Source organism: Papilio machaon, chromosome 4, assembly GCF_912999745.1.
Source record: "Papilio machaon chromosome 4, ilPapMach1.1, whole genome shotgun sequence".
In the NCBI taxonomy this organism is placed as follows: Eukaryota; Metazoa; Arthropoda; class Insecta; order Lepidoptera; family Papilionidae; genus Papilio; species Papilio machaon.
In genome coordinates, this window is record NC_059989.1 from 5,176,608 (window position 1) to 5,197,298 (window position 20,691).

The window sequence follows — 20,691 nt, forward strand, 5'->3', positions numbered from 1 at the left end:
CATGTGATCGTACAGAGCCCCTTCAATTTACATATTCAATGTATGTAGTATGGTATCGTAGTCTATAGTGTAGTAGTTAAACTATAATAATTGAGCTAACTGTCAGTAACATAAACATGCGCTTTTAAAACGGAACGAAGCAAAAGTGTCATTTCCAAGCAGCGACCTGTCTATATCATAGAGGTCAGTGCCACTAACCCACTCCACTCAGAATTAATCAATGCCAATTGGATAAATTCAATATCAGTACGGCCGCATAGCCGTTTGCTAAGGGTAATTGGAATAGTAAGTGTCTCAATCTATATTACGTCCATGTATATTTTCTTATAGTGATTGTTATAAGAAAAATTAAATTCACGTACGTTTTAATAAATTTTTTATATAAGGCTCATATAATATGTAATCCACATTTTTTTACAGATTTAAAATTTGCGAATTAAAATGTTGAAGACTGTTAATATAATCCGAACTGCAAACGATCAGCTTTTACTGAAAAAAATTATATTTACACCAAATTGTGAGTAAAAATATTTTTTAGGTATTAGGTATCTAATAATAATTTCCCAAACACATTTAATGTAGACCGAGGTTCACAGGTTTTTGTAATACAATTCTCGTTACATGCTAATAATAATAGTAGGTACCTTCTTTTTTATGTGAAAAAAAATATTTTTCCATGATCGGTCATTGGATCAATATAGGTGACCCAATTTTAAGGCATTACTACAACTAAAAGTCAAGTTATCACTGTGGCACCAGTTTTTTTATTGCCAAAAGTTTTCTCGTTTCCTATTATGTAGAAAAGGTTGATAATTATTTTTATTACCTATATGTCAAATAAATTATAAATCAATGACAAATTCTAGAACTTGCCATCACAGATAAATTGAAAAAAATAGTGCAAAGAGTTTAGTTCCAATATTTCCATACGTGCATATCTATAAATGCAAGTTGCAGTTGCATTGTTACACTCGGGTTCTTTACATAATTCTCGTTCTGAGGAAATGCATTCAGTTAAAATATTGCAATACATAACAACTATTGTTACTACATATACAAAAATTATTATAACTAATTACTGTATGTTTAATCAATAGAATAATTAAATAGATATAAAATGTTACTATTTTGTAATGATTCCCAAAACGTTAAATTACTACTTGAATAAATACTCTCGTAAACGGTATGTACACCAATATTTACATATGTATAAGATCTATTACTATTTAATTGATAATTTGTGTATTATATATATGTTGGGTTGTGCTAGAATAAATGAAAAAAAATACATACACAGTTCAACTAAGACTTTCTGTTAAGCTTTTTTTTTTACCATAAATTGTAACACTCGGTTTTGCTTCAAGATCTACAAGGTTACTTGGTATCGCTGGTATAGTTTATGGTGATACAATACACTTAAGTAAAATTAAAATACTTCTTATCATGGATTTACATATACAAATTACTATATAAATTGACGCGAAATAATTAGCTGATTAACAAACGTATTTAATATTTTAGGGTTTAGATATTCAACTGGTGTTTTATGTGAACCTGTTAAGCCGAGCATACGTACTGCAGTACCCGGTCCTAAATCAGAGGCACTCCTGAAAGACCTCAATACCCTGCAGGTAAGGTTCTTTAAACATTTTAGTAAAATAAAAAAATATTAATATTAAAAATCAAATTCTATACCTGAGCGTGCCTCAGGTATTTATTACATTAATATATATTTCTATTTGAATTCTTCATAGAGCAGATTGAAGACTACATCGGACGTTATTAGTAACGTAGGGGAACTTGATTGGTCTGACAACGGTTCTGTGCAATTGAATGTCATGAATAGATGCCATTATATTTTTATTAATATTGCGGCTATCTCTCTCAACTCATTCGTACTCATTACTTCCGAATTAAAATTCCAACATGATACATTTACATATAGAAATTCCTTTAATTTACGAATATATTAAAACGATTACTCGTACTTAGTAATTCGTTTCACCGTGCCTATACCTCTGACATGGCATAAGGAATAACAATTGGTTACACCTACTCGTATGATTCACGGCATATCGATGGTAAAAGATAAAATATAATAAACCTTCAAGTTCCGTGACATCGAAGAGAACTGTAAATTATTAATTGTAATATAGCCATTTCCCAAACCTAAGTAAATCATTTCGATACCAATATTTTAGTACAGGGATGATTTTTACGCAACAAAGAATTAAGATGGCAATTACTGGTGATTTTTTAGCCGACTTCAAAAAGAAGGAGGTTATCAATTCGACTGATTTTTTTTAATGTGTGTTATACTATTAAGTCTCATCGTGGTTATAAATTGAAATTAATACGAAGGTGACCGTTATCTTCGACATTGATACTAAGATTACCGAAGCGTACTTGACTTTCATTTAATAATGCATCTTAAGTAAATATTTGTGTTAAATTGTGTTTTATAATATCGGTCGGTACATACTAACCTTGATGACCTTTAGATAAATTAGTATATGTTGCAAAAGAACGTTTTTGAAACAACGATAATAATAATTTAACTCGACTTGGTCCTTACGAGCAGGATAGATGTAGCGTAGTGCTAAAAAGCCAGTTCAATGTCAAAAAATACTTTGCTATCTTTCTTATATACAAATCTAACAATAAGATAGAGATTGAGATTAACTAAGATACCATATCACACTGTCAACAACAGTGACGAAAATTAAAGGCGAAACATTTTTTATAATAATAAATGCGTAATGTTTTTTTTTTACTTATTTATTTAAAATAAAACTAGCTTTAATTTGTTTCACCTTTCTGAATTACAACTGTGATTATTTTTTCATTTATTTATTGTTGCAATTAGCTTGACTCTAATGCCATTGACAATATATTGTGCATAATTAAACGGGGAATTATTTTTGTGTCAAGGTTACTATCGTTATCTCTATTATTATTATCAGCGCGGATTGTATCTGGTTACTAGGCTAGGGTTATACTAGAAAAGCAAAATAAACGTGTTATATTCGAGATAATAGTCTAGAGTACCTATTCATCGAACTAAGTTTCGTTATAAATGCATTTTTTATTTTGTATTTTTGTGTAGATATAAACACTTAAAATAAAGATAATCTACATCAACTAATGTTACGTTCTTTAAGCAAGATTTGTTATTCAAAATTTTAAGATTATTTTTTATATTATGATATTGCTAGATGTCACCCGCGACTCCGTCCGCGCGGATTTAAAAAAACTTATTAAATAGTTCCATACTACCATGCTACCATAATACCATGTTCTACAACTGTGTCCAATTTTATCAAGAACCGTTAAGCCGTTCCGGAGATACCTTCTATCTAACATCCATCCATCTAAACTTTCGCATTTATAATATTAGTAAGATTCCAATAATTAATGCTAGGGATTAATATGTAGAATTTTCTTTTGGATTTTTCTTTCAAGTCTACTAAATAAAGGGTAATGTGCTTCAATTTACTTGCTTGCTTAATAATTAATTCATACAATCAGTCAATTTTTGAAAAATTTAAAAGTATCTTAAAAAATAAACAATAAAACATTAAATAAAAACGTATTAAAAATTAACTAATTTTTATGTTCACAGCAAGCAGGTGCCGTTCAATTGTTTGCGGATTACGACAAATGCGCGGGAAATTACTTTGTGGACGCCGATGGGAATACATTCCTCGATGCGTTCACTCAGATATCGTCGGTGCCCATCGGGTATAATCACCCAAAGTTGTTAAACGCCTTTAGTGATGAACATAACTTGGTAAGTTCAACTATACAAATATATAGCAATAATAGCCGCAGCAAATAATCACTTTTTTTTATCCCAACTTACAAATTCTTTTTACCAGTAGTTAAGCCACGATAAACTCCTCCCAGGAAAGGTCACTTGATCTACCTGATTTTTTATCTTCTAAACATTGAAGTGTCCTTTGATTGTTATTATATGTATCAAACGTGTACGTATTTGGCGTCATTCAAAAGTTCTTATTCTTTTTGTCTCGAAGGCACCTTCAAATTCTATTTTATAAATGATTAATGAATATAAAATGATATTAAGTTTTATTTATTTATTTATTGCAGAAGCAACTAATAAACCGACCGGCGTTAGGTGTGTTCCCGTCTCAGAAGTGGCCTGAGATGTTAAACAAAGTACTGATGCCGGTGGCGCCGCGCGGCCTCAACTGCATAGCCACAATGATGTGCGGCTCCTGTTCCAACGAGAACGCCTTCAAATCTGTCTTTATGTGGTATCGAACTAAGGAACGAGGCGGAAAGATCGACTTTACACCGGAAGAAATGAATTCCTGCATGATCAATCAGCCTCCAGGATCTCCTCATCTATCTATTTTGTCTTTCAAAGTGAGTTTTTTTACAATTTTGTATTGCACGATACATTTTGTACACTTTTGTATTGTTACACATTTGATGATGACTGTACTATTGATTGTAAGCAAAGATGTTATGATTTTCAGTTAGCTTTCCACGGACGCACGTTTGGTGCGTTGTCGTCGACGCGGTCAAAGCCGATACACAAGTTGGACTGTCCGGCCTTCGAGTGGCCCGTGGCCTCCTTCCCCCGGTACAAATACCCCCTCGAGGAGCACCAGCGGGAGAACGCGGAGATGGATCGCAAGTAAATATCAGCTTCTGATACAAAGAACATCTCTTGAGATATCATTTATTATGATGAATTGTCGATGTGTACATAATAGAGAACTAATTTCTGTAACTTCAACACTAAGCGCGTAATTTGCGTTATATTTTAGGTATTTTTTTTATATAATGTAAAAGAGACAGATTATCGAATGTACTACATAGTTTATAGTGTTTATAATAAAAATACATTAAATTGGTGCTATCGATGTTACGGTCGCATTTAAACATTATTTTTCATAATAATTGTAATTTTTGTACAGTTGTATAATTTACATTGGCATTGGAGTTTAATTTCTGACAATAATGCCTTATTAGTAATTAAAGCCAGTTAGAAATAAAGACAACAGGTCCGTACTACCGTTACTTTAGTTAACTGTTACTTAAGTTTTAGTATAAACAATGAATGCGTTTTGTTCCAGATGCTTGGAGGAGGTGGAGGACATTATCCAGTGCCAAAAATCATGTAATCCCGTAGCCGGTGTTATCATAGAGCCTATACAAGCCGAGGGCGGAGATAACGAAGCATCACCTGAATTCTTCCGGAAACTTCAGCAAATATGCAAGAAAGTGAGAGAATATTTTTTAATATTTATTGTTGAAAGTAAAACGTTAATTGTGCTTATTTATCTTAAAAAATAATTTAATCTAAAAAAATATCCTAACATCTATCTTGACCTAACTTATGATTTTAATGCAGATCGTGTCACATAATGAAATACCGTCACAATTGATACTTGAAATATTTTGCATATTATGTGATGTTTGCCTTTTTGATAATGTTTTGATATATTTAACTGTTACAGAATGGTGTGGCACTGATAATGGACGAGGTGCAGACGGGGTGCGGGCCGACGGGCAAGATGTGGTGCCACGAGCACTTCGAGCTGCCCTCGCCGCCTGACCTCGTCACCTTCAGCAAGAAGATGCTCACTGGCGGATTCTACTTCACCGAAAGCTTCAAGTGAGTTTGTAATACACTGTTTTTAAACATTTCAACTTGTTTGTTTCATAATCCACTGTAAGTAGATATACGTATGAAGCTAAGGGAAAAGTTATTATTAAAAATAAAAAAGTCACCTCTTGATGAAAGGGACTCAACCTATTAAGATCATGCCATGAATTTTTTTGTCACTTGGATTTTTATGTGTTGTCTTTTTCTTGTTTCCAGACCTCCTCATCCGTACAGAGTATTCAACACCTGGATGGGTGATCCAGGAAAATTGATTCTTTTGGAAAAGGTTTTGGAAGTAATCAAAAGTGACAATCTCCTTCGATTAACACAAGAAGTGGGAGATCATTTGAAGAAAGGTCTCCACCAGCTGGAGAAGGAGTTTCCGAATGTTATCAACAGCGTCCGAGGTCGCGGTACTTTCTTAGCTTTCGATGCAACCACCTCGGAACTCAGAGACAAGATTAATAACAAAATGAAGAAAAATGGTAAGTTTGTAATTAATTACAAATAGTCCTTATAATAATAAAAAACATGTAGTGTTCGCACTCAGAGTAGATAAGTGATCAAAAAGAGACCGCCTTAGTGTAGATTTAGTACAAACGTGGTGATAAGTCATTAGACTGATCAAAAGATAAGCTGCTTTGCTCTTTCTCGTCGTCCACAAAAGGGTTGACAAACTATTCCAAAAGGTTACAAGTCAGGAGATGTTCAAAATGTTCAAAATTATTTAAAAAAATGAAGTAACGACTTAGTGGTGACAGTTTTGCCAAGTTTGTGTTAATTTTCAGGTGTTCTGGGCGGATCGTGCGGGGATCGGGCGATACGTATCCGACCGGCCTTGGTGTTCCAAAAGAAACACGCTGATATATATCTAGATATTTTAAGGAAAACACTCAAAGAATTTTAGAATTTTACAGTACATAATCTTGTCTATTTTCATTCCATACTTATTTAGTATGAGGTGCAGTATAATTGCATTAATCAAATTATGTGACATTTTCACAGTATTATTAGCATTTTATGCATTTATTTTTGTGCCAATGTGCCATAGTTACGTATTTATATATATGTTTTTTTTTTGTCAAAGCACAAACAATGTTGCAATAATGTTTTATTTATTTATTTAAATGTCAAAATGTTGGCTGTGTAAGAAATAAAGTGTTTTTTTCTATTTAGATAAATGTTATCAATATTTTAATATCATTGTATGTTATTTGCTTATAGTTTTAAATATATTGTAATGTAATTGTAACGTTGCATGCCTAAAAAAAGTCTTCCATTATAGTTATAGTGATAAATAAAATCTTTCGAAATGTGTTTGTTGTGTTAATATCCAGAATACCTCTACAGATGGACGTGTGCAATAGGTTTATGGAAAAACTAAAAAGGTATGTCAAGAATTGTGAAACAGTTTATAAATAATACAAATTCAAGTCCATTTCAACCACTTTTAAACCAATCATGATTTTTATGATGTTTATTAAAGATCAGTTTTAATTACAAAGTAATTAAATCGTGTTCCTGTTTACGTGTTTTGTATTGATGTTAATGTTTATTATTTAAAGCATAAAATCTTCCTTTATTGTATTGTGTCATCGTCCTGAGCCACATGTGGACGTGACGTAGTATACGACAATCCTTAGAATATGCGGAAGAGAATATTCCAGTTAAAGGTAAAGTTAATAACAGGATTGAAAAACCTATATCGAAAATTAGAGGTCTAAGAAGATCCGTAGTCGACTTCTTAATTGTCAGCAGATAAACTTTTTATTAGATAGTAAATAATAACTAATTTCTCACTTATCCAGTTGCCAGGTTGATAGGTTTGAGAGATATCGCTCCAGTCAGCAATTTTGTTTTAGGTTTTTGTATTTCAGTCTACATATATACATTTCTAATGGCGACGGCGTCACTGCGAAGGTGTACAGTGCCGTCTTTAAGGCAGGGCCCGCAGGGCCCTGGCCCGAGGCCCCGAGGTAGGCAGGGGCCCCACAATTCTGAAAATTTTCGATATACAACAACAAATTTTATAACATAATAAGAAAAATATCAAATCACACACTTGGTAAAATAGAAAGAGTATAGATATAGACTAGTGTATAGATTATAATATATGGTTTTCATTCAATTTTATTTAAATTAGAATTGGTGGGGTATTAGTTTTTTAGATTCAAAAAAATTATTTATTGAACTCTCATATGTGGGGTGTTAAGAGACGGGGTTACGATTTAGCCTATTGCGTTATTGTAAACTGAAAAATGATAAAGTTAAAATTTAAGGATTTTCCATCCCTTACATAGGCCCCAGCCAGTACCTTGGCCCATAGCCTCGTTGATCCTAAAGACGGCACTGAAGGTGTACATTACTTTCATCATTGATTCATAATTGTAGAGATTTATTTTTAGGTTTCAACTAAAATGATCCACCTATCTATTTTTGAATAAAGTGTCCCACGCAACTATTGAAAAATCATAATTTCAATCATGACTTCTCTTTTGTATCGTAAAGCTACATAAAATTGTTTAATTACAATAGTAAATAGTGGTTTTATTTTTCACGCTACAAATCTGTACATGTACAGGAATGATTTCCATAATATATAGGTCCGTATAGTCGTTGAATATTTCAACTATTAAATCGGTGGTCATCAAATTTAATTTATTCCTAACACAAAGTTTTCATCTAGGTATATACTCAACTTTTAAGATTTTTCTTGTCACATTTCGAGTCTAATTTAAGTTAATAAAGACACGACTTATGTAATAAATAATATATTCAAAGTAATACGCACAAATTATTTTCTATACAAAAATGTTCGCTAAAAATCAACCGTCTCGTGTAACCTGTGACGCGACTCGCCGTGAAGTCTATAATAAGAATGCCGCTTGGGAAGTGATTACGTATTCTATACCTATTTATTTGTCTAATTCTCTAATAATAGCTCTTCTTATTATAGCATTCTAGTGACGTATAACATATACGTTTTAATTCACCGTCTAAGTTTCCTATTTCAATAAAATCGAGAAACAGTAGTATTTTATTGATTTAAAAAGGCAGAGGATGTAAATTATCTTCTGCGTTCTTTAATTAACAGACTAATAACGTTAGTTCCAGGTAACTAAATATTTTCTCGGCAATATAAGTAAGCGGTCGTCAAAGATGTCAGCTTTTATCGTTGAATGTGACTACTAAAGTATTTTCGGCGCCAGACTGATTCATAGGTTTGGCGCACTTCTGGTATTGTATAATTTTATCTTCATTAAAATGTAATAATACTTTTCTCTAATGGTAAATTTTATGTGATTGCTGTTAAATGTACTGCTTTTGCTGTTATTTTATTTTGCAGGAATTATTTTTCATAATAATGCTAGAAATAAATGTGAATATTATAAGTGATCAAATAATGCAAAAGTTACAGAAAATTAATTGGAAACTTTAAGTACACTTTACACCTTTATTTATACAATACATGCAGCTGACAATATTGTCCAATTATGTCAAAATTTTCCACTCACTCTTTCCACAAAAGGGCGCATAATGCATCTGTAATTATTGTGATTGTTATTGGTAGCAAAGGGCCAAAGGTCGCGTAATATCAGATGACCCTCTCGCTCCTCTGTCATCTTCTATAGGTATGTAAAATGTAATTTATTCTACGCACATATTATATAACTAATCTTTCTTATCAAAATAATTAATTTAATCGCTTGTGGCATTGATATTGACTAAAAATTTTATATATAGTAGTCAAAAAAATGTTGTATAGTCAAAAGTCAGCACGATAAAATTCGTAGGCGCGCGCAAATCTGGTTTTCCAGATTTACACTACGTTTTCGTAGTGTACACAAAATATAGGTGCATGCAAATACAAATAAAAATCTCGGAAACGAGTTCGCAGGTAATTTTATTAATCTATACTTAGGTTGTCCGTATCTACGATTAAGACGATTGTTTTATAGAAATAATATGCAGGTTAAAATTTAAATTAGCTCTCAAGAAACTGAAAGACTTGAAATTTTATAGATAAGGTAAAGACAATTTACATGTAAGTTTTATCAATATATTTGCTACGTTTTGCATCTATGTATGAAGTTTTCTTGTTCCATTTATCCAGTGATTTCAGTTCAGTTTTAAAATGTGGTTATAAGTAGAATGTACAGTTAATAAAAAAATACCATCCACGAGGAAGGCAAACGTCTAGCTGTGGACGACCATCGGTTGACAATGAAATAAAAAAGATTACACCTTTTGAAATCACAAGAGGCAGTTTTTATAATTTGTACCTAAAGGCTAAATAAGAACGTAAATAACGAATTCTTCCACTTCAGTTGTTTTTGTTCCGTACAAATACAAATGTATTATTCATGGCATTGTTCAATACTGTGTTTGTGTTACTCATATCTTCGGTGTTGCTTTTTTATTTCATTGAAGAATTCTTTTGTAATGTAAACAAAACAATTGATTTATCTAAGCTAGTTTTACATAACAAAGATTTGTGAGATACTTATTCTCAATCGCTTATCTGTGTTTAGGCAAAAATATCGTTTTTACAATATATATGTATATATCCAAATTAAAAAAATGTAATAACATTCCTCGGGACTGACACAACCATGCATTATTTCCGTATTTTAAATTATTAAATGTGGTGGCTAAGAATTATACCGTACGATTAATGAATTGAATTTCAAAGATTATAGTTTTACGTTTCTTTTCCCTCCATTGCCCGCGATGGGAGCTTGCCATGACGAATAGGCGGTCAATATTGCCAGTGTTAAAATGTTGTTGTTAATCAGTAGAATTTACTGAATTAAAATAAATTAACCACTTTTGTTCATTAAAGAGAACTATACATTCGTTAATTATAGACCCTACGGTCGATATATATAGATCTACACACAAAGAAAATAGGCCCTTTAGTTTAAAAATATTACTAGATGTTCCTTTGTTATTTTTTATGTGCAAGGTATTAAGGTTCAGTAAAAATTGATTGGTGAACCCATAAGTGAAATTTAACGAGCGAATACACCAAACACCTATATTTTATACGTCAGTATAATTATTATTGCTACCCACATTACCTTGCTAATTTGGTCTTGGTGGTAGTTGGTAGAAGTTGGTAGTGCTAGTATCTACAACTGTACAACAGTATGTCAGTCTGATATTTATTAGAAATAGGTGCGGTTACAAAACACCCAAGTTTATCATCTTTTGTTTTATTCAGCAAATTTTTACTACCAAAATTTACTGCTTTTCAAGACAACGCTATATGACAAATTGCTTAACAAAGGCCTGATTGTGATAGATTCAGTGTTATTATTTTCTCCAGCAGATCGAACAACAGTGTCATTGGACAAGACCAATCATCCGTTTCGTACATGTGTATTCTACATAATAGAAGTTTCTATCAAATTGTGATCGGATGTCAATGCTGGGTTTGATTTAAAATACAAAGGTGATAAAAGTGTAGTGAATTGTGTAATTTCGACATTCGACAAAAACATCGATTTGGTCACTGCCGTTGCACCTGTCTCTATACACCGGAAGAACAAATGTTATTTTAAGGTTTTATTTTTGTTTTTATTATCTAAATTAAGTTCGAAAATTTACACTGCCTTTATTACTTTACTTCTTTCTATTAAAGTTTATATATTTTCAAGAAAATATAGAGAGGTTTCTTGCCTTATTTAAAACATTGTATGCATCATACCGTGTGTAGGTGTAAGACAGCTCTTAATTTTTTCATAAGTTTGTAATCGATTTTTGATTATGTGATATACTTACAATTAATATTTGGAATATAAACATTATTTTAAGCTTAAATAGCAGTTTAATGCAAATATAGATTTAGCTAGGAACTGACTGAAAATTTTTCGTAACTAGTTTTAGTTGATATGTATTACGAAAGTATTTCTTCCTAACGTCTTTGTTGCAAAACATAATATGCAGAGCTGGGCATTAACTCGTTAATCCGTTAATCGTTAATTAACGAAGTTAACATTTTGCTTAACGGATTAACTTTTAAGTTAACTTCAAAAAGTGTTAACGCTTTTGTTAACTCCCGTTAAATTCAACTTCCGTTAATAAAAATCCGTTAATCGTTAAATTAGAAACTTGGAGACGTGCTGTCATTTTGTTTAAATTACGTGCCACGCCACGCTCGTAAGTTCAACTATGTTGGGCGACTGTCGGCGACTCAAATGGTGAACGAACGAGTTGATAATTGATATTAATATGGTTCGCGGGCAAGTGTGATGTATCAGAGCGTCCGGGAAAGACGTGACCAACAGGACAAAATCAAAAGAAGGTTCGAAATAGTATATTTCCTTACGAGTATATAAAACAAGAGTATGTAATAGCCCACATCCCGAACGCTCTTCGTCCCTGCAATACCCTCCGATCCCTTTTTGAGCAACTGTATTAAAACAATTTTTTACTCGTGCTTTTTCTTTAGCTTTTCCAAACGTCCAACGCACGAGTCGTTCTCTTTCCCAACTGTCAAAATAATGTCTATTAAAAAGTAAAAACCAACCAAGAAGTTTTTACAAAAACAAAATCATTGAAGTTTTTATGATTCATGCAAATATTTCTAAAAAGAAGCTCCTAATTTGTTACAATATCAGAGTTAATGATTTGATTCAAAGAATATGGTTAGGTTTCATTTTATTTCATCTCATTAAATTTCATTTTCATTTCATATCAATTAAAATAATCTACTGAAGATTTGGTTGTTTGGGCATAGTTCCCTCTGCCTACCCAGAATGGGTGAAGAAAACAAAAAAATATCTCTGTTTGTATTCTTTTACAGTTGGCGCCATTTTTCAAACATTTTAGTTAGTTGAGTTTATTGTGTTTTTATTATTCTATTAAATTGATTCATTTTTTCGCAACTGTATTAAAAATAGTTATTTAGTACACGTGCGAAACCGTCATTACAACTGGTTCCCACTGTCAACCCTCACCTTCGGCTGCGCCTCGGCTCGGGTGGACATTTGTCGGAACTCTTTGCAATGACAGGCTTTCCGCTCTCGTAATGAAATATACTATAATGCATTCATACTTGTTTCTAATACTAATATGTTATAAAATGTATAGTCAAATTACTATTTTAAACAAGTGTCGCCACAATAAGTGTGAAATTAGTATGTATAATTTTGGTATGGTTAACTGTTAACGATTAACTTTAACTTGCGTTAAATTTTCGAGAATTTAACGCTTTAACGATTAACGAAGTTAATTTTTTAATTAACGAATTAACGATTAACGAAGTTAACTTTTCGATTAACTGTGCCCACCTGTGATAATATGTTAACATTACAACGTACAAACATAAGATTTACAAATACTCAAGTAATTGCAATAACATTTCCAAACAATGCAAACATGAGAACACAGCTTGCGCGACTTATGCCTCATTATATGACTATGTGATCATTACTTTTACCGACTACTTTTGTGGTGTTATAATAACCTAAAAATAAAATTATATGCATTTATACATGATAATTTTTGCTAGAATTATTTGCCATGCTAACAGGCAAAATGCTGTGACATGTGACAGTAGACTACATCATATAGCCTCCTTTTCTATTTTTTTTAATCAACCATTAGTCAAAAGTGAAATATGCTATTGTTAAGGCTTAAAAATTAGAACATGCTTATAACTGCATTGATAATTTTAACTTGTTATTTTTATGTTCTTGATCAATATGCATGGGGTGCTTGTGTATTACCTTATTTTCTCATCACAACCACTGTGTCATCAACATGATAAGATTAGATGAATAATTTGCTTAGGCTATAATGTATGTGTTTTTTTTATAATGGGCTTTTAAATTTCATTACTGTGTTAATTATGTTATCTAAACTAGAGGTAGAGATTTATATCAAAAGAGCATCATCATATGTCAAATATGGATATGCTAGTTGTAGTTTTCTGGTATATATCAATCAATACAGGAAATCAAATAAAAGTAATCAATTATTTATTACTTGCAATCTTTATAAGTTGCAAAAACTAATTTTAATTCCACTTATTACTTATTTTTTTTATGAAATCACTTCACATTTAGATCTTGTAAATTATCAATAGAGAATATAATTTATAAATTGTAACAATTCCTTAAAAAAATATACATAGGCTAGTTAATTCTTTACAAAAAGAGTAAACATGTGCTGTTTTTTTTTGGTAAAAAAGGTTGATTAAAAAAGTTATGATAAGTGAGTTGTTTCATCCCTTCTCATTATGTTTGAAAAAACAGAGATTTTTTGACTACAACATTTATTAAACAAGTCTCAAAACAGTGGAATACTACAGTTATGTGGATAACACAGAAAATAATAGTAACTCAAAAAATAGAACTAGTATTTAATTATATTTCCTTTTCATATTTTTGCTGAGACAGTGGATATATTTCGATTTGCATTATTAAAGTATATAATTGCAAAGTTAAGTTTAAGTAATCAAAGTGCTACCATATTTGTACTAGGAAATTGCTTTAATGTTATTTATACAGATCTAAATTGTAATTGCAAAGGCAAAGTCTGAACACGTGGCCAGCATTGGTGAGAAGCTAGTGTGCCTTCCATCCGGAACTCGCGCATTTTGGTCTCTCGCCAAGGCTGTCCAAGGAAATTTCTGTCGCCCATCACTACCATCTTTGCGCAGGGAGGACGACTCATTGGCCCATACTGCAAAGGAGAAAGCCGATCTTCTGGTATCCTTCTTTGCATCAAACTCGACACTGGATGATAAAGGTAACTCGCCGCCTAAAATCCCGCGCGTTGAGACCTCTATGTCGGATATCCAGTTCATCCAGAGATCAGTGCGTAAAGCGCTGCTATCTCTGGATGTCAACAAGTCGAGTGGGCCTGACGGTATTCCTCCTATTGTGCTAAGGACATGTGCTCCTGAGTTGGCACCGGTCTTAACGCGTCTCTTCCGGTACTCCTACTCCTTAGGCGTGGTCCCGAAATGCTGGAAGACTGCCCTAATTCACCCGATCCCTAAAAAAGGCGACAGCTCGGATCCAGCGAACTACCGGCCCATTGCCTTAACCCCTTTGTTCTCCAAGATAATGGAGTCTAGCATTAATTGCCAGCTCATGAGGTACCTGGAGGAGCACCAGCTCATAAGCGATCGCCAGTACGGTTTCCGTCAACGTCGCTCTGCTGGTGATCTTTTAGCGTACCTCACTCACAGATGGGCTGAAGCCATTGAGAACAAAGGGGAGGCCCTAGCGGTCAGCTTGGACGTAGCGAAGGCCTTCGATCGGGTGTGGCATAAAGGGCTTCTTTCGAAGCTTTCTTCCTATGGGCTTCCCGAGAGACTATTGGCCTGGATTGCCAGCTTTTTGGAGGGTCGGAGCATCAGAGTCGTTGTAGACGGTGCATGCTCAGACCCTAAACCAATTAATGCTGGTGTCCCACAGGGCTGCGTACTGTCGCCCACTCTCTTTCTTCTGCATATCAATGACTTGTTACATCATAGTAACGTCCATTGTTATGCAGACGATAGTACGGGCGACGCTTTGTACACGGCCCGAGCTAATGTTTCTCGGGATAGCGTCATCGAGTACCGGAATAAACTTGTGTCCGAACTGGAGACCCTTCTGGGTAATATCTCTGATTGGGGGCAACAAAACCTTGTCGAATTCAACCCCAAAAAGACACAAGTTTGCGCGTTTTCCGCCAAAAAAGAACCCTTTGTCGTCAACCTTAACTTTGAGAACACTCCTCTGGTTGCCTCAGCCAGCATTGGTATCCTCGGCGTTGACATATCGAGTGACGTCCAATTCCGTGGTCATCTGGAAGGGAAGGCCAAGCTGGCCTCTAAGAAGCTTGGTGTCCTAGGGAGAGCGAAGCAGTATTTCACGCCAGCCCATCGCTTACAGTTATACAAAGCGCAGGTTCGGCCACATATGGAATACTGCTCGCATCTCTGGGCTGGAGCTCCTAAATACCAGCTTCTTCCTTTTGACCGCGTGCAACGACGTGCCACTCGAATCGTCAATGACCGGGGTCTTACCGATTGGCTTGACTCACTGGCTTTGCGAAGGGATGTCAGTTCCCTTTGTATCTTCTACCGCCTTTACCACGGGGAGTGTTCCGAAGAATTGTTTGGAACCATACCTGCCGCCGAGTTCCGTCATCGCACGAGTCGACAGAGCGCCAAATTTCATCGCTACCATCTCGATGGGTGGCATTCCACAACGACGAGGTTTTCACGAAACTTTCTACCTCGCACAGCCGCGTTGTGGAATACTCTGTCCTCGGCGGTATTTCCAAACAGTTACGACTTAGGGACCTTCAAGAAAAGAGCGTATACCTTCCTTAAAGGCCGGCAACGCATCTGCGATTCTTCTGGCGTTGCGGATGTCCATGGGCGTCGGATCAAATAGTTCTCGGTCCGTTGCTCGTTTGCCCCCTTCTCCTATAAAAAAAAAAAAAAAAAAAAAAAAAAATGCTACATGCATTGTAAATATAGATCCTCTTTGGAACTATACAAATAATAATGATGTATTCTTTTGTTTTCCTGGTGACATTCACCCGTCTCATGGCAGCCATGTCAAAGGCGGGTGTTCTGTCAAACTTCAGTAATACATTAATATACATTTAATTGTTGTAGTTCATATTCATTAAATTGTATATTTTTAAAGGAAATAAATAATAGTTTATTCCAATAGTATATGTGCTCTATGTTACTGTTGTTTTTAAATCTTTTATATTTCAGATAATTCTATTCCCCTTGCGGGTAATTAAATATGGTGGACTACTACAGAACATTGGGTGTTTCAAAGACTGCTTCTGAAGCGGAGATCAAAAAGGCGTAAGTGTCTTGGTTTGGTTTAGATGGTTAATTTCTTTTTTGAATGATGTGTTATACAATATCTGCTTGTTTACAGTTATAGAAAATTAGCTCTTAAATGGCACCCGGATAAGAATCCAGACAATGCTGATGAGGCTAACAGAAGATTTAAGGAAATATCTGAAGCATATGAAGTTTTGTCTGATGGTAGGTGTTTTATTTTAATGTTCACATATGTTTAATTCTTAGCTACCTGGATTATCCCTTAATTTAACCACAGTACTGCACTCTTAATGCATTTTTACCTGAAAAACAAGACTGCAACTAGATTTCAACAACAGCAGTTACAAAAGTTTTAGTAGAAACTGCACTCCACAAATAATGTGTGTATTTATATAACATATTTTTATATCAAAACTTTAAAAATTATGATAGGTGAAAACCGATACAAACTTTGTCTATTTTCCCTTACCATAATTTCTGATATATTTTTGTTTATATTATGTTATTTTTATTATAGTATATGTTTTTTTCTTAATATTACTGGACCTATTGTAAATGTAGAAGCAATAGTTTAATGTGATAAGAATTTGTATATCACAACAAATATTTATTGATCTATAATGTGTGCACATATATTCACATGCACTCAAGTGATCTGCTCATAAAGTGGATCAATGTTGTATGTGGAATTGGGTTGGGCTATTACTTCTGCATGCAAGCACTTGTCTATTTATTATTATGTGTACATTATAATGTTATTGTTGGGTAGAAAACAAGAGGAAAGTATATGATGCACGGGCTTCCAGTCACCACAGTCACAGATATCAAAGCAAGAATGGAGTTAATGGCCACCGACACTTTAGCTTCAAGGGGTTTTTCGGAGAGACACCTTTTCACCGATTTTTTGGTAGTGTCAATTTCATGTAGGCAGTACAGTGAATATTATCATTTTCGTTCCTCTGATTTGTTTAGTAAAAAAAGTAATATGATTTTAATGTTTCAAAGATATATGGCAGATCTTTAATTATAAACTTATATTCATGCTGGTATTTCTAGTACATACAATGCCCTATATACACATATAACTGCCCTCACCTCACCTCGAGTTTAGGAAATGTAGCAAAGTTAATTTCTATTCATATATGAATCAGGGCTGCACCACATACCTTATAATAAAGTAGGACACAAAGTGATAATATTCAGATAAATAATAAAGCAAATAACAATTAGTTTTGTTTATTGAAACCGCCTACTTACTAAACTAATGGTCTGGATTTGTGAGTGAAATAACATTTGGTGTGAACTGTGACTTGCTTCCAATTATCTCAGCATGACATCACTCAACAAGGAGGGCCTATCAATATGTATTGAGTTCTATGCTATAATATGCTTGTTCAAAGATTGAATCATTTTAATGTTTTAGTATTTACAATTTTATTTATATGCCCTTTTTACCTGATACATATGTATTATGAGTTTTATTTGATTTCCCAGTCTTAGAGTGAAATAAAATTATAATATTTTATAATTCCACCATTATTTGGGATCAAACTTGGTGTTCACAAAGTCTACATGTTTAAACTATTGTCCTAATGTGGTATCTCAAATATGTAAAAATGATCCAGTAATTTTCATATGTATGACATTGCAAGTTTTAATCAAATTGTACTAATATTGACATATCATGGAAAATAACTCATGTATCAAACACATTTAACAATAAATTTCCTTAATACAAATTATTAATATATTGAAATATTGAACCATAGAAAGAATATAATTTAACAATTTCTAACAACAATTACAACTAAGTGTGAGGGAGCTTATTACTGACAGGGCTGTATTTATATATACATATATATACTTTTTATTTCTCTGATGAATTTGATTAATCTTATTTTAAGTTTATTAAAAGTTTTAATGTGTAAAAGACGTGTATCAGCCTAAGATCTAATAAAATCATCCACGCATTAAGCTTTTACACAAAATTAAAAAAAGCATAGTAATATCTTTATTACATATTCAAAATGTAAGTTTCCAAGGTCGTTACATATTAAGTAATTAAATAAGTTTTAGTTCGTATTAAATAAGATGTAAATACATGTAAATATCGGCTTTTTTCCATAGCAAGTGCAGTTTTTTAACCATGTTTTGTATGTGCAGAAAGAAAACGGCGTGTGTATGATCAGTATGGCAAGGAGGGGCTGAACAACGGGCGCGGCCGGCGCTCCGCCCCCGACGAGGACTACGAGTTCGGATACCACAGCTTCCCCTTCACATTCCGAGACCCCGAGGAAGTATTCCGAGAATTTTTCGGTGGTTCTCCGTTTGGTGATTTGTTTGCCGGTAAATAATTAATCTAGTTTTAGTTTTTAAATGTTACACAGACAAATTTTGAATAGTTGAAGTTGTTGTTGTCGTCAATGAAATTCACGTCCAGTGACAAACTGACTTCCGTATTTTTCATTTGACTTTATCCTTTACAAAGCTTTTCCTATTTGGTGAATCATAGGTTGGTATTGTAATTAACTTTTATAACAAAGGACGGCATTGAGAATAAAAACTTGATTTGCTGCCCTATATCCAAACTGTAATAATAATTTTAATAATTGCTGAAGTTTTGAGAAATCATTACTTTTTTAATGGAGTTTGTTTTTAGAGTATAACTTTTAAAATGATTGTAGTATGAAGTTTAATACGAGTGTATCGTCTCCAGATCTGAACGGGCACGGCTACCATCACCGGCATGGGAGGCGGAGTCATCCGAGCACGTCGCTTACGTCTTCGCTGTTCAGCCCATTTGGCCTGGGGCTGCAAGGGCTGGACGATGCGTTCGCACACGCCGCCTTCAACGGCAACGCGTTCACCTCCTTTTCCACTTTCAACAGCTCGCTGGCCGGCCCCGGCAGCGCCAACATGAAGAGCACCACAACCACCACACGCATCGTCAACGGAAAGAAAATCACCACTAAGAAGTAAGTTTTATTACCTTGTATTAGTGTAACCAGTAACCAACTTGATTCCTAAAAAAATCCCATAGAGATATATAGGAAGATACCCTCTCCCCCTTGTTTTAGAATTACATGACACATAAGGCAGTATCTTATAAAATCATGTATTTTTATTTATATTCTTTACAGGATAACTGAGAATGGAAGGGAGACTGTGATGTCTTACGAGAATGGGGTCCTGAAATCAAAGACTGTAAATGGTGTACCTCAATCTCTCACATACAGTTAGACTGTCTGCGATGATGACAACCAAACTCGATCCAAATGACAACCTGTACTCATATCTACTGCGCGAGTTACATGTTCCATTTATCATTTAGTTTTGCTTTATTTAATGTTATAGGTTCTCTGACATTGTAAATTAATTGCTGTAATGTTAGAAAATATTGAGACGGTCAAAATATTAATTCTAGTTCTACCTAGGCTAATGTCGCTTGTTACTTTAATTTGACATAAATTTATTACTGCAGAAAAAAATAATACTGAATAAAATTTTAAGTAATTTTATTTGAATATTTTAAAATATATGTGTTACGTTGTATGGCACACCGATTTTGATCTCAGTCTCACGAAAAGATCCTTGCTTCTTATCTTATCTTGCGATAACTTTAGTGTTAGCGATTGTTCGCAACGTTTTGTGCTAGTCGCAGGCGCAGTGGCAATGGCGGGCGCGAGTGGGACTCTGATTGTGTGGCATCGTGTGGCATCGTGCGCCTCGTGCGATAACTTGTACACATATTGGGAGCTCACGTAATTTGATAAGTACCTAATGTGTGACGTTGTCAGTAGATTAAATAGTTTTTATTCAATTTTAGTTCAGCTTTTTGATTATTTTATCGTCGTAATGAAATTGCGTTCCTTTTGATGTCCTAATCATTCTACTTGCAGTTTTAATTTGCAAAGGAAGGTCGTCAATATTGCATAGAAATTTCATGTACTCTGAGGACATATCTGATAAGATAATTTGCAAATAGACTTCTTTTTTACTTAGAAATAAATTGTATCTAGAATGGTCAAGATTTAGAATATGTGAACTTGTTTAAAATGTTATAATTTTTAGGCCAAATATTTGAAGTATTCACTTGCTCTTAAACATGATTATTGTTGACGAGGTTTACTTTCCCGTCTGGAAATTTTAGCTTATGATATACAATATTCATTTTTCAAAGGTGGATAATTGTCTTGCTACGTTAATTAATAATATGTTAGTATGTTTAACAATTTGCTACGCT

General features: G+C 33.7%; 2 protein-coding genes across 4 annotated transcripts; both read left to right on the plus strand.

The window, feature by feature from the left end:
- Positions 1 to 207: 207 nt before the first annotated feature.
- LOC106710738 (4-aminobutyrate aminotransferase, mitochondrial) lies at positions 208 to 6,620 on the plus strand. The gene is made up of 10 exons (XM_014502896.2): positions 208 to 285; positions 421 to 517; positions 1,522 to 1,631; positions 3,623 to 3,790; positions 4,111 to 4,389; positions 4,503 to 4,663; positions 5,106 to 5,253; positions 5,490 to 5,647; positions 5,855 to 6,123; positions 6,427 to 6,620. Exons 2-10 carry the CDS (start codon positions 442 to 444, stop codon positions 6,543 to 6,545), a joined length of 1,488 nt encoding a protein of 495 aa, XP_014358382.2. The 5' UTR covers positions 208 to 285; positions 421 to 441; the 3' UTR covers positions 6,546 to 6,620.
- Positions 6,621 to 9,103: 2,483 nt separating this feature from the next.
- On the plus strand, positions 9,104 to 20,348 carry LOC106710821 (dnaJ homolog subfamily B member 6). 3 transcript variants are annotated; one of them, XM_014502996.2, is made up of 7 exons: positions 9,104 to 9,270; positions 16,371 to 16,466; positions 16,543 to 16,652; positions 17,218 to 17,355; positions 18,612 to 18,794; positions 19,165 to 19,423; positions 19,589 to 20,348. In XM_014502996.2, the coding sequence occupies exons 2-7, from the start codon at positions 16,402 to 16,404 to the stop codon at positions 19,686 to 19,688; spliced, it is 855 nt and encodes a 284-aa protein (XP_014358482.1). In that variant the 5' UTR covers positions 9,104 to 9,270; positions 16,371 to 16,401; the 3' UTR covers positions 19,689 to 20,348. The 3 variants fall into 3 exon arrangements, with proteins under 3 accessions (XP_014358482.1, XP_014358480.1, XP_014358483.1); XM_014502994.2 differs by lacking the exon at positions 9,104 to 9,270 and adding an exon at positions 10,752 to 11,203; XM_014502997.2 differs by lacking the exons at positions 9,104 to 9,270; positions 17,218 to 17,355 and adding an exon at positions 10,755 to 11,203 and having other exon boundaries at positions 19,589 to 20,346.
- Positions 20,349 to 20,691: the final 343 nt, after the last annotated feature.

Excerpts from the sequence above, each read along its gene's own strand:
- LOC106710738 (XM_014502896.2), top strand. The coding sequence starts at position 442 with ATGTTGAAGACTGTTAATATAATCCGAACTGCAAACGATCAGCTTTTA. Across the intron at positions 3,791-4,110 it reads TTAGTGATGAACATAACTTG|AAGCAACTAATAAACCGACC; the intron begins GTAAGTTCAACT and ends TATTTATTGCAG. Across the intron at positions 4,664-5,105 it reads AACGCGGAGATGGATCGCAA|ATGCTTGGAGGAGGTGGAGG; the intron begins GTAAATATCAGC and ends GTTTTGTTCCAG.
- LOC106710821 (XM_014502996.2), top strand. The coding sequence starts at position 16,402 with ATGGTGGACTACTACAGAACATTGGGTGTTTCAAAGACTGCTTCTGAA. Across the intron at positions 18,795-19,164 it reads GTTTGGTGATTTGTTTGCCG|ATCTGAACGGGCACGGCTAC; the intron begins GTAAATAATTAA and ends TATCGTCTCCAG. Across the intron at positions 19,424-19,588 it reads AAGAAAATCACCACTAAGAA|GATAACTGAGAATGGAAGGG; the intron begins GTAAGTTTTATT and ends TATTCTTTACAG.